At 36.3% G+C, this 14693-nt stretch overlaps 1 protein-coding gene and 1 long non-coding RNA gene across 8 annotated transcripts; both read left to right on the top strand.

The window, feature by feature from the left end:
* Positions 1–868: 868 nt before the first annotated feature.
* On the top strand, positions 869–1306 carry LOC114544376. Its single transcript, XR_003690403.1, has 3 exons — positions 869–908; positions 1109–1184; positions 1266–1306. It is a non-coding gene; the product is annotated as an uncharacterized LOC114544376 (long non-coding RNA).
* A 519-nt stretch (positions 1307–1825) lies between these two features.
* LOC114544377 (calcium/calmodulin-dependent protein kinase type II delta chain-like) lies at positions 1826–8928 on the top strand. Of its 7 annotated transcripts, none has more exons than XR_003690407.1 (4): positions 1834–1979; positions 2065–2235; positions 2581–2661; positions 8894–8928. XR_003690407.1 is itself a non-coding variant. In XM_028563034.1 (3 exons), the coding sequence occupies exons 1-3, from the start codon at positions 1968–1970 to the stop codon at positions 2656–2658; spliced, it is 261 nt and encodes an 86-aa protein (XP_028418835.1). In that variant the 5' UTR covers positions 1834–1967; the 3' UTR covers positions 2659–2798. The 7 variants fall into 7 exon arrangements, 2 of the variants coding, with proteins under 2 accessions (XP_028418835.1, XP_028418836.1); XR_003690405.1 differs by lacking the exon at positions 8894–8928 and adding an exon at positions 8225–8264; XR_003690406.1 differs by lacking the exon at positions 8894–8928 and adding an exon at positions 5379–5418.
* The last annotated feature ends 5765 nt before the right edge of the window (positions 8929–14693 follow it).

A 14693-nucleotide genomic window follows, 5' to 3' on the forward strand; every position in this document is an offset into this window, starting at 1 on the left:
ATATAACAATAGAGTTGATGTTCGCGGTCATAAATGTGTTTTTGGCCCGAATTCGAACTCATTTTAGCCCGAGCGTAGCGAGGGTTAAAATGTGTTCCGCGAGGAGGGCCAAAAACACATTTATGCCCGCGAACATCAACTCTATTACTATAATATATAATAAACTATAAACTATTATTACTATAATATATGTTCAACATCGTCAGCCTTCATCCCCTTAGCTCAGTAAGTCATGCGACATTCCATGTCAGTTCCAGTAATTGTTCATCTCAGACCTTGAAAGAAAAAAAAACAAACACTCCAAACACTCCAAACACTCCAAACACTCCAAACACTCCAAACACTCCAAACACTCCAAACACTCCAAACACTCCAAACACTCCAAACACTCCAAACACTCCAAACACTCCAAACACTCCAAACACTCTAAACACTCCAAACACTCCAAACACTCCAAACACTCCATGTCTTCTGACCTGGATTCAAGTTTACTGCTTTTATCATCTTTTTTATTTCACGTTTCCATTTTGAACATGTCCAATTGCAAAAAAGTATCCAGCCGACTTAAATAGTTTTATTTTTGCAGCTACTTTCCAGAATATACCGTTTGGTTAAGACTTGTGTATTATGTATTTGCACGCATTTGCAATGGAAAAAGATCTGAGTGGAAACTACGTTGTCTTTTGGAATCACCTTTATTTTGAAGTCCTGTATGAATGTTTAGCTGATGAACTGAAATAGGTTAGTGATAAGCCTAACTGCTCTAGCTTTTTAACAGTTCTTAATAAAGCGTCCCCACCTTATTCCTCGATAGGAATCAAACTCAGTAACGTATCTCTGCTATCAGGTGACTATTATTTGAGAGTCTTGTTGGAACAAAACGACGAGGAGACGCCGATAACAAATGTGTGAGTCCACGACATTTATCTATCAGGGTTTGCAAATATTCAAACTACTTTCCATGTGCTTTTCTGTCTGGCTTCCCCCTATTCTCTATATTGCTGCACAGTTCACGCAATGTTATTTGTCCTGCAGAATGTAGTAGAGAAGTATAGAATCATGGATGAAACCATTCAAGATTCGATCGACTTTTCTATTTTGTTTTCAGGCTCGAGTTGTCTAACGATCTGTATCACTGATTCCTATTGACAACTAAACCAACTATGAAAGCAATGTGCCTTCAGGTGAGGATGTCGTTTAGCGCAATGTAGCCATGTGTAGCCTTCGAAGAATGAATTAAACAAATTGGAATATTTCATTCACAGGCGATGACTAAAGTTTATGGAAAATATCACGAAGAGATTGGAGCTTTTAATGACACCAAGCTAAGGATCATCTGTTATTGATCCAGTGTTACTGCAGGAGCCTGAACTAAACTAACTTTATTCATACTGTTTCGTATTTTTAGCATTTACATGAAAATGGCATCACTAACAGGGATTGGAAGGTAAGCACGCCCTAATTTATTTATCACTACTGTCTTTATATCCTAAACTTTAACGACCATAATTTAACTTTTTCTTCTAGCCAGAAAATGTTTTATTGTGTTCCTCGTATGACGAAACGCTTATAAAGGTTTGTGTCGGTTGTGTATTGAACTTGTGTTTAAATTGCCCTTTAAATTGTATTTGAAGAAACCATTCGATGTGACCATTGCCAGCAAATCCTGGAAGTCACTATAATCTCAATTCCGAGTTTTGTCCGTGATTTCGTTTTACGAAAGCAGAGCGCATTCTGCAAACGTTTTAGGTTCAGTTATTTCTCATTGTTACAGTTTCTCAATGATAACAATTAATTTTTTAGATCAGAATTCCTATATGGAAACATCTGTGGTACACCAAGTTACCTCGCTACCAAAATGTTAATCCCGTAGCCTGAAGAACGATCCTACAAGAAATCGTGTGTTATATGTTTGGTATGCCATATACTTCAGTTTACTCAAATTCACGTAGTGAACACGATTTGTAATGAAGCTGGAGGTAGCTTAACCTCATTTCAAAATTGGAGTACGTCAATGAAAAGTTAACGTCTTTTAGACTTTCCGGATCTTCTTTATTTTCAAAGCAGGCAAATAACCCATTGGAGAAACAAGTCAAAGAAGGGTCGTATAAATTTCCGAACAACCTCTGGAAGAATGTTAGCAGTGAAGCTAAGGATCTTATAACAAAACTGCTTACTGTTGGTCACAGAAAATGCATCACGGTTTCAGAAGCTCTGGAACATCCTTGGATGAAGGTGATGATGAAATTACTAACCGCCTTATAACACCCCGCATCTAAGATTTTTCAAAATCGGCTGACCTTTTTCGTCTGAAGTCCCAGCTTTTTCGAATTGTTAGAATTAGTTTGGTTGAAGTTTAGAACTGATACAGCTATCCAGCATAAATAAAGTCAGTTTAGTTCAGGTTTCCTCCTGTAGTAACACTGCATCAATACGGGATGACCCCTACTGGACCTCCATGAAGGACAATTTAGAACTGATAGAACTATACGGTATAAATAAAATTAGTTCAGTTAGGAGAGAAAGCTTTTAAAAGTGTTAGATTGATCCACGATTTAACAAGTTTTTTGTCTTTTGTAGGATAAAGAAATGATAGAAAAAGCAGAAAAAATGATAAAACCGACCGTGGATGGAAGATCAATGTCTCCGCCCTTATAAAAGGTATGTTGAAAACTACGATACTTGTCCCGTTCTTCCGTCCAATGACCCTTATTTTCAACTCGCAATTGCAATGAAACATTACATGTTTGCAAGTTACATCGAAATTTAACCAGCTTTCCGAAACAATCTCAAGGCGCTGTTACACTACGCAACTTTCCTTGCAAATTGCAAAACCATTCTACTCCTGAGGCATCTAAAGTTGTCAAATACGAACATCTATTACGATCTGCTAACGTTTCCTTAGTATTTCGAACACTCTTTACAAATTAACATCCTTCGGATTATAATTGCATTGCAAGTTGTAAGGAAAATTGCATATTGTATAGTAGCGCCTTCAGTAAAGTTGAAAACTCACCGTGCAATGAAACATTGCATGTCGGCAAGTTAAAAGGCAGAAAATAACTGTCACCGTACATGGTGAAGACTGGCCGACGGTCACGTTCAGCAGACGAGGCTCTGCGAGCAAAAAAATACTCAGTGGCGAAGCCAGCACGACAATTTAGCAGCATGACTGAAAATGCTTCATGTAAGATCACATCACTAGTTATTCCGATAAATAAAAGAACAGGGGCCGGTTGTTCGAAAGGTGGATAAGTCGCTATCCAACGGATAACTCACTATCCAACGGATAAGTTTTATCCAGCGTGTGATTTGGGTTGCACGAAGCTTGTATAACTTTATCCAGAGGATAAAAATCGCTATCTACCGGATAAATTTATCCAAGGTCCGGAGGTGGTTTAAATCCACTATCCAGTGGATAAATTCAAAGATACAAGGTAACACTGTAAACATTTATATAAAATAGGACAAAAATGCAATATTCCTCTTACTGTGTTTCAACAAACTAATACACATCATGATTGTATTCACTATATATTAAAAATGTTTTCGAAGTGCAATTTGTCGCAGCAGCGTTTCACGTTGCCTACACATTCCGTTCGACCGGCGATTTTTTGGACATCCTCGCATTTATAACAGGTGGTAAATTTACTATACGCTTCTAATCAGTTTATAAACGAGAATATGCAAAGAAAGATTCAACCTATTCCAAGGAAACTTGCTAATATCTAAGTAATTTCATTCACGAACATTAAAATAGTGTTTCTAAATTTGCTATGGACCGAAAGGCAAAGCGTTGCAAGGTCAAGGAATAAAATTGCAATGTGTTTAATTAAAAAATCACTATGATGTGAAGTGCAAAGTTCGAGCAAATCACTTGTTCAAGCCTTTTCCATTCAGTAACTATACTCGAGAATTCGTAATGATTATGAATTCAATGTTGTAAATGCTTAGCAACAGCTGACGTTGTGGTACGAAATTTCAGAATAATCCTGTTTTCTTCTGGTAAATTTTAACTTATCTATTGGGTAGCTATCCACTTCACTATCCACGCTTCCTGCAACGCGTTTTTATCAAATTGATAACTATCCAGATTTATCCGTTGGATAGGACTTATCCGTTGGATAAGTTATCCATCTTTCGAACAACCGGCCCCAGTTCCATACCTATACTTTTGTACGTGTGAAACTTTTCGCTTGATTTTCTTTTAATTGTGAGAATCCGACCGTGCAGCAAACATTGAAATAAAGCGATAACACTAAACTTGATTGTGATAGCCCTGAGTATATACCGCTATAATAGCTTTGTTCCTCATAATGATATGCTGGATTCCTCGTCCAGGTATAACTTCTAAAACACGCCTTATTTTTACTTGTATTCCAATGCACCTAAGTTAGTAAAAAACCTGACAAACCCGCTGGTAGGGTGTAAAGAATTTATTCCTAAATCAAAAACTCGCTCTTACATAAGCCACTTATTGAAAAATTTTCGCTATATATTTCAGTCAGATGGATCTCCCAGTCATTTCTCATTCCTTAGTGAACAAATAGTATTTCAGTGAATTGCTAGAACATACCTGAAAAACAGCTATAAACTTCAATTCTCAAAGATATGTTGCGTACCATGTCTTTGGATGAATGCGGATGTAAAGCGCGGTTACAGTTGGTGATAGGACATTTTCCACCAGCGAGTCTCTAATGAAATGAATAATTTGTTAAACAATTAATCTTAATCACACATTAAAAGTTATATATGACCGCATGGAAATGATGTGATGCATATAACGTGACAGGGTAATCTGTAGAAGCCTTGCTTATTAATCCAGCTAACCCTGACTAGTCCATTTATTTTGTAATGATCGAATTTTTGCCCGTCGGAACTACAGGACACAGAATAGGTCTTCACCCACTAATTATAATCACGACGACTTTGAGTGAAATCGCTCCGACAAACATCTTTCTTGCCGAATGCATTTGGTCCTGGTTATTTTTCCGTGCAGACCAGGAAGCTGCCTCATTTAAGCGACCATGTCCTGTCGACTTATCCGCATTCCCAACACTTGTTGCTATTATCTGGGATGTTATGTGTCTTCAGTACGTGGGCCAATAATTAGTATCAATTATCTTCTGGCACCAAAACACCATCGAACAATCATCAACAAAAATGAAATGATAATGCATATAATTTTGCCATACACGGCTCCTCCAGAATTGAAACCAGTCGAGGTACAGCGTTATTTCCATTGATTTTGTGAAATCTTTACTTGGGGGTTAACATCGAATTTTATCACATTCCCATATAGGGGAATTACTGAATAAAAAAATAATGTCCAACAGTCCTAATATGACATAATAATAAACTGAACATATACCATGTAGCCTGCAATATTTACCTTGCTTGGTATGTCAGTCCATCAAATCCATGTATGGCACAGCGATGGATGGAGGTGTAGTCAGTGATAAGAGAAAGGTAATAATTGTTAGCAACTCCTGGGTTGCCATACTTTATTTGATCTAAAATTGAAACACAAGGAACAAGTAAATTATTATATTATTGTCCAGGGTTGTGAGGCTATCAGCATTGTGATATCCCAGGTTCATGCGTACCGCTACCATGGGACAACATTCCTTAGCGAACAAATAGTATTTCAGTGAATTGCCAGAACATACCTGAAGAACCGCCATAAACTTCAATTCTCAAAGATATTTTGCCGTACCAATTCGACTCTATATGCCATAGAATCTACAATTGAGATTACAAGAACATAACTATCACACAATTGAAACTATAATTGTATATGAATCACAAGGGCCTATACAGTATAGTAACAGCATGTATTTTTGACTTCTATAACACAAGAATATACAGAACAAAATGCAGGTTGTTTTCTTTCATATTCACATAATACCCCCAACCCCTGACAGTTACATATATATTGGTAAATGCAATTACATAATAGGAAAGGGAGAAAAAAAATCTATTTTTTATAACACCAGTGAAATATTGTGTACGCATAATACTTAGCGCTATGACCCATGCTGTCATGCTTCCATCACCAGATATCATGAAATCATCTTGGTTTTTTAATGTTGAAATTAATCCGTTTAATTTAAAAAGCACAAAAATACCACCAAAATATAGCTCGAAAATTTCTAATCAAGAAATTAATCAATATTGCTGTTAACCTGACACTGCAGTGCAGCTCTAAAAATCATATCAAATTACACAGGATTACAAAATGGAAATATAACTCGCCTTTGGAATTTCGTTTTTTCTTCGTTATTTTTTATCCTGTCGTCTTTTAACCGTTACATATAAACTGTAAAGGCATTAGTTATCTTTTCTGATAGGATTTAAGTCAGGATGGGCAGAAAAACTCGAAAAATATAGATTTTTTTATTTGTTATTGTGTATAGCGAGGCGTTGCTCAGCCGCATGCACAAGTGGTTGTCGCGTGAGGTTAGAGGTGTCAAAAACGTAATGTTGCCTACCCCGTGGGGGTAAAATAAGCCCAGAAATCGATTTCTGGGTAAAATTGTCCCTAGAGGTCATAATTGTCAAATTTTCGCTAATATGGTGATAATTATATGCACATTTTCGGGTTTCCGTTTGTAAACACATTTGTTGGAAATATCACTACAAATCGCCAAAGCAACTGTATTTCGAGTAAAATATATGAAAATATTGATCCCAATGTAAGCTACAAATATTTGGAGGTTTTTAGGCGAGATTTTTGGAAGGCTTTGCGTATTTTTGCTTCTCTAACATTCAATTTAAAAAGTACAAGTTCTGCAATAAATATCTTGGCTTATAGGAAAGCTTTTGAAATGAACTAAAGTTATACAAATAGGTAAATGTTTTTTCTTTAAGATAATACAATTTCTAGTTGAATTGATAAAACACTTCCAGATAAAACCGAAATTATCTGTGTGCGCCGTTTACGACCGGACAGCAATGAGTTTAGTGGTCTCATATTTATTAAAATGGGTGAAGTATTCGCAGAGTAATCACAAGTTTAAATGAGCTTACCACTTTGAAATATCCTCTGATCGGACGTCTAACTGAGAGGATCCCTTAAACATCGAGAATACTTCATTAACAAGTGCCGCATTCTGTCCTGTTTGAGAAGGTACAAGAACTTCATCTTGGGTATTGGTTACTCTTTGCTCCGTTGGAAGTTCCATTCTGTTGTATGAGGACAACACTTGTAGTTGGTGTGATGAAAGGATGCAGATTGTCCGTTGGATGTTGTGCTTTTGTATTTGAGACGGACCACATTAGATATCAGCGCAAAATTGACACATTCATGGGATTCGAACCCATGAACTCCTAAAAAGGAGTATCCGCAAAATGTGTTCTTTGTGTGGCCAGGAAAAAGAGAGAGCTACAGGGCTTCTCCCAAACCGACTGGCAGACAATACGAAACGTAGAGGACAAGACAGTACAACACAACACAACACAAAACACACAACCGACGACACAACATCCAACAACCCACAACCCACTAACTCTGTAGCTGAAACGACAAAAAATATGGTGAGTTGTTCCTAGAAAATGAAGCATCACAATTAGCATGAAGGCAATTGCTGGCTGGGGTTTAACTGACGGCATGGATATGGGGTGGCTTCTTAGGGTTGGATACTGAAACTAAACTACGATCGTCTTTGTCTGAAAAACACAAAAAAAATTATTAGTAGCTCCCTAGAAAACGAAAAGCAAAACACAGTTAGACAAGCAGTGAGCCGTGTTTCCAGATACGGGGACAGAGATTCTTAGCTAACAGCGGGGCCACGGGGTCTACTTCTATTTAAAAAATTAATTATACATACCTTGATCCTACCTAAAGAAAGAACTCACTTACCTGAGAAAAACGGTCGCAGACGGCTCTGTTTTATAGCCTGTAGGCTCTTGCATAATTCAGCAAAATTAAGACAACTTGATTGGTTATTTCTGTACACAGGTCAATTTGTCATTGGTCAATTTTTGTACTCCACGATTGGTTCAATAAAAACCAATCAGATTGGTTAATCTATATTCAAAATTTGATACCGTTTCTTTGATATTTGCAAGGTGATTGCACAACAAATGTTCGATTTCACACGTTTTGGAGCATATTCCAAGCCAATGTATCACAGTATGAGTGTATTTGTTCGATTATTTCTCTCATGAAGTTCACAAGAAATTACAGTTCAATCATTATTAAAAGGCTTTATTCCCCTACCAGCTTTAGAACCCCATCGAACAGGAAAGTCGGAATTTAAAAGGCAAGTAAATCTTTCAAACTGTTGTAGCACTTGAATTCTGTGGTACATTTAACTACTGAACCTTTCAGAATATTGTAGAATTGGGCATGGCATGGAATAATAGTAAATATAGCAAACTGACAAATTCGCAAATGTAGTAAATTTCAAGGCTAAATATTGCAAATTCCAGTGGAAATACGGCGTTTTACCGCCATGCATACATAGCTATTCACAGCTACGATATTCACGTGTTGTATATATTCAATATTACACATCAAAGCGGCCTAATTCTTTGGATATTGCCCAAATGCAAACGAAAACCGGTTGCAGTGGTTTAGCTCACATATTCAGGATTATTTTGATATCTTTAGCGTCAAAATCAAGCCTTTAGAAGATTTTTGCCCATTTTTTATATAAACATACCTGATGATATGAATTATCGCATCACCGGCAATAATATTTCACAATAATAAAAATTTCGGGCCAAAAGCCGAAAATCTGACCTAGGTCCGATTCGAGCTTGCCTTAAGCACGTGATTAGCAATGATTATCGCTTAGAACTTATAAAATGCTCTTTCTTTGATTTTTTGCACATACTACACCAAGAATTACTCAGAATTAAAACAGAATGATAACATGTCAAATTCTAGACATTTTGAAGACAACAGAGACCAAAAAAGCGAAAAAATATGGAATTTCCAAAATATATCTTGCAATGGGTGAGTAATTTCAGATAACAAAGCAAGCTATTATTTTAATTCTTATTTTCACGTATAATACAAATGCAGGTTATAACTATATGCTGGTTGGAATATACTATTCAAAGAATCGTTTTAACCGCTATCGTTTACTGGTATTCCGGGGTCTTTAGCCCAAATACTTGCTGAGATATTTAATGTTTTTCTTCTGTGCGACAATATTGTCAGGAGTAATAGCCTAATAGGGACCAGACGGGAATTAAGTATTATAGTACTTGTATATAATAATTGTAGGAAAAAAATATTCCCTGTGATATATCTTCATAGGAAAAAGTATCAAAACGGATTATTTTCAACATTAAAAAACCAAGATTATCTGATGATATCTGGTGATGGCAGGCATGACAGCATGGTTCTTAGTGCCAACTACTTCGCAGGGCCACGTGTTATGCCTACACCATATTTTTCTGTACAGTTCCATCATTCATTTTACACTGATGTTATATATTTTTTTTTTATTCTCCCTTTCCTATTATGTAATTGCAGAACGAATATTCAATATATTAGTGTACCACATAAAAACTCATTATGACAATGGCTATCGGACGTCTATTGCATCGGAGATACGACTTGTGGTGAGCCAAATTCAATGTTATTTCTAGCGATTTTTCTATGATGTCTTACATTGTTTTTTTGTAAAGATTCTTCAATGTTTTCTCAGTCTGCGAGCTGACAACGTCAAGGCCTTGTTCAAGACAAAAGTGGAAAAGTCAAATTCACTTCGTATGTTAATTGTTCTGAAAGGAAAACGTTGGTTAATGATGATAGTGCAAGGCATGTCAGGTATTCTGCTTCCAAAATTCCTTTTTTTGTTAGTGTAATACATTCTCATTTTTGTTTTTTTTTGCAGAAGATAAGACAACCGGGATTGTTTCACTGCCTTACAGCGAGGCGATGAATGTTATTCCTGTGTGCTTACAACAGGTAAACTTTTCTATCATAATAAAACCCGCCCTGGAATATCCGTCCCCGAGGACGGGTGAATTCAAAATTTAAAAACTTGGGCAAAACGAATACTTGGGACATGAAAATTCTACGACTGGATAGTAAATATCATAATCTTACTTTTGTGTTGATTTCGTAAATTTTCATCGCGTTTTAGGCAAGTTATCGTGATATTTCAACTAACAAATGTCTCACTCAGTCATAAAGATGCATTGTGGAAAGTATGATGCAATGCCTTATCTTTGTAGCGCTGTATCTTCGTTTCTTTTCAGCCAAAAGCGACGGGCGAACCACCATTTTGTTTATAAAATCCTGCTCTATTTTTGTACTAAATATCATACGCCAGAAGTATATATTTTTCCTTAAATGTGGGAATTTGCACAAACACTCGGTCGGGCGGAAATCTCCTTCGGGCGTCTTTCGGGCGTCTTTCGGGCTGTATGTTTTGATATGTGTATCCTAGGAAACCAGATGCCCCGGAAATCGATTTTACCGGTAAAAATCATTCAGACGAGGTATTTTAGTTGATTTTCAGCCAAACGTGTGGCTGTTCTTCGCAATTTTTAACGATGCGGTCGCATGTAATTTTGGGATTATGTTCAATCCGGACGGGGATAGTTATGAATTGCAAAAACAAATATGTCAGATGAAATATGATACTTTAAGCTTTCAAATGAAACCTTCTGAGTATTCATAGGGTAAATACTTGCTAAGATAACCTTGTGTGAACAGTTCTGTCCGGAAACTGGTAGAGACCTCGAGTACGTTAAACAGTTAAGTTTCGATTGAAGTTCAACTTTCTTCATTTTCTAGAAATTGGAATGGGAGGTGTTGGATGTTGTTCTGAGAAACTTTCCGGAGGCACTGCAAGATAAAAACTTGGTACATTCTCGAAAGCACTAATTACGTTCAATATGTACAGTGTTATCTAAAATGGTAAGGGATGTAAAGTTGTGCACTTTTCACACTAAAATCATGAACTAAAAATTTTACTTTGCATTCAGGTTTGAAATTATGATTTTCTTCCTGGATTATTTCGTGTTCCTCATGATATGCGCCGACCTCATTTGTACGCTAGAATTTTTCCAGTACGGTTCTTATCATTCAGTTTTTTGCATCTATCATAATATCTTACCATAACTATACCAAAACCATACCATACCATAACCATAACCATACCACATCATATCATATAATCATATCATAAAATCATATCATATAATCATATCATACCATAACTAACCATAACCAAATCATACCATACGATAACCATATCATACCATACGATAACCATATAATCCCAAAATTATATTACACCATACCATACCATGACCAAATCATACCATACGATAACCATATCATACCATAATTATATCACACCATACCATAGCATAACCAATTTATACCATAATTATATCATACTATACTAATGATTTAATTGGATCTTTTATTGTAACATGTGCAGGTATTAACAGAGCTGTGTACGTACCACATTTTTATTGGGCAAGATGAACAGGTAAGAACCTGCTTCACTTTATTTTCAGCGGTTGTCTGTTCTCGCTTAAACGTTGTTGTATATTTCGTCTAGTTTTGTCTGATGCGTACTTTGGAGATTGGTTTGGTTGCTCATTCCACGACGTTAAGCGTATCTTGTCTCACCATATGTATGTTAGAAATGTCTTCAGTTATGGCAAGGTGTGGCTACTTAAGATTGTCTGGAATTTGAGACGTTTTTTATGTCCATTAGCACTTTGTAAAGAATGAAGTTGATTTAAGTAATTGCAGCGTTTTAGAAGTTTATTATTTTCGAGATATTTGAAATCGTGCCTTGATAATGTGCTCAGTGAATTTACAGAAATGTTTTTCAATAAACTCCAGCCTAAATGTAACGTCTCTTGTTATGCGAGATACTCCTTCACAAGATTATTTGGGTAATAATTTCTAAATTTTCTGTCCTTAGGCTGCTCCCAACATATGTGAAAAAGTTTACTAAACTTTCGCCAACGCCTCAAGTTGTCATACCACTGTTAGAATTTCTCTTTGGTATGTTTCTTGAAGTTACGTAAATTAAGAAATCTTTTATGAAATATCAATGTACCCCTAAGGAGAGCTAGGTTGTATAAACACTCAATCGTATTCGACGAAAAGTTGCTAACATTCTTTTAAAACGTTTAAATAGCATTGTCAAAGCTTTGTGATTAGTACAAAAACTTCACAGCGATCCATTTGAAACAAGTCATTGGAATATGTTTGCCTCACACAGCATCATCGAGGTTTGTTTAACGCGATAACATCTCAAACTTTTTATTATTGGCTTTGTGAAATTGAATAAAATATAAACGAACTGATATGTTTCACCTTAGATACTCTCAATACACGGTAACTCTTGCTGATAATGTCATTTCATCCTGGTTTGTCAACTGTCCACTGTTGTTAAGAAAACAATTCGTGCCATTGATTACAAAAGTAAGTCCACATGTCATTCTATGGCCACGGAGATTGCTTGCTAAATTTTCAATAGATATTAAGAAGTGGTGTTTAAACTTTATACAGCTTAGGCAGTGTTGTTACATAAACTTGTCCATTTCATGTTACATAATTTTGCTTATATGCAAGCTCGTTTTCAATCATTTGTCCTTGTATTCCTTTAGAGTCTTAACAACGCAGATATATCTTCAGATGCTGCAAACCCATACCCTTAGTCACTAATCCCCCCACCAAATTCCATTCACTCCCAAACTCCCGTGAGAAATCAAAGGAAGACTCAAGCAACACACTTAATTCAGAGATGATGGAAATCGTGGGTGATATGATGGTTAAATATACATTTTCTTCTTATTTGACCCAACCAAAAAGGTCTGTATGTTGGTTTCGTATTTTTCTGCACTGTGTTTCAGGGAAGATGACTTTTGTTGTTTTTATAGAACTGCAGTTGTTGAACGACTCCTGCGCAATGGAGTGTCAAGAAGTTGGTTGCTTGGCAATGTGTTGATCACGGTTACAGTCAACAAGCAGGCAACTTCGAACATGTCATGCGCATATTGTTCGGCAGGAAAAGTGTTTGTGTGAGATGATTCACTGCAGAAGGGCACGGAGCCTGAGGTTTTAAAAGTTGAGCTTAAGAGAAACAAAAACGAGGCCTCAATTAGTCAGGTAAGGAAAATTCTTTCAGTATCATTGTTTAAATTGGCATGCACTGTCTGCCCAGCGTATTCATGCTTCAGCAACAAAATATATTTGCAAGAGCGACCAAGTTTTAATACTCTTCTAGTGAAAGCTCTTAGGAACGTATTTGACATTTCCATTGATAACGACAGTAATATCGTGTGTTTGAACGTTAAAGATGAACTCAGGGATATTCTAAACAATACAAATTATGGCCCTAGAGTTATTTCCGATAAAACCTGTCGAAGTTGGTTCGTCATATTGCAATGCATGTTAAATAAATTTGGTCAGTAACTTAGGGTAATTTAAATGTCCGGATGTGATATTGACGGTATACGAATGTTTTTCTTTTTAAGATTGCGTCAGTTATTCACCAAAATCAGAAAAAATCTACAGATACCTAGGCTGTAATTGGTTACAAAGAATACGTCAGATCAAGAGGATTCGAGCTAGAGTTTCTCATGCGGTACCGGAAAAATGTAGGTCGCTAGACTTAAGGAAAGACGCTCGTAATATAATAGATTTTACAAAATATATCCTTTGGTAATTCTTATGAGTTGCAATAAAACCTTTACAATTGTTCATCCTTCACTGATGAGCTCAGAATGTTTCGTTATCACGTGGTCAATGCACGACTCTTGCCCTGGAGGAGGAACCCAATCCGGATATAAATGACTTTTTTATCTAAAGTACTTCACGGAAATGCCTTCAGTTGAAATATGAAGAAAGTCGGGCTGATGTTTCAAAGATTTTATGACGCGAAGTTGAATCTTGGTTCATCGTTTCTTCAACGAAACGGGCACTGATAAGACTTCACAGATAAGATATCACAGTGGAAGCCAGTGCTCTTTCGCTGTAGCTTGCCTAGCGGCACAGAGGTCTCAACAGATGGTAGGAAATGACAACAGAGAGCGAACATGATAAAATTTTTATGAATAAAATTATTCCGAAAATAACAAAAAAGATCAACCTGGTTGGGAGACATCTAGAGGTCTAATTTTATTCTTTCTCCAACTATGAGATTTGATGTGAGCCTCATTTTTGTTTCTTCTGTCCATCTATTATTTCTTGAAAACAAATACCATGAAACATGGTTCAAAATATTGAGACATTTTATAAGCACGATGTTTGTAGAATACTTTGCAACGCTTAACAAAAATCCGTAACTGGTATTTTCAATTTGTGTTTATAGCTTCAATCTCGTTCTACTGCAGTTCCGATAGCAAAAATGAAAGGTAGGATAAAATTGTAATTTAAATTTTAATTTAAATTTGATGAAGTATTGTATATCTCAAAACCTTCAACACCACTTTGCTGGTATTACTAAATGACGCTCAGAAAACTTCGAAACATTAATTTTGCACTTTAGCGAGTTTCGAATTATGGAGTTTTTTATTGCTGAGAGAAGAAGCACTGGCTGAAGCCGTTGCTAGATCATTCCTCATTTTTTTCATTTTCAGTAATAATCAGTATTATTCACTCGCATATATTTATGTATCTTTCTCTCTGTAGTGGCATTCGCAAGTAAGTGAAAGAAGTGAGCCGTTTGAACCCGTTCTTACTTACGGTCACTATTGAAAAT

This window comes from Dendronephthya gigantea, unplaced genomic scaffold, assembly GCF_004324835.1.
Source record: "Dendronephthya gigantea isolate DGI-Jeju-01 unplaced genomic scaffold, DenGig_1.0 000752F, whole genome shotgun sequence".
NCBI classification, from domain to species: Eukaryota; Metazoa; Cnidaria; class Anthozoa; order Malacalcyonacea; family Nephtheidae; genus Dendronephthya; species Dendronephthya gigantea.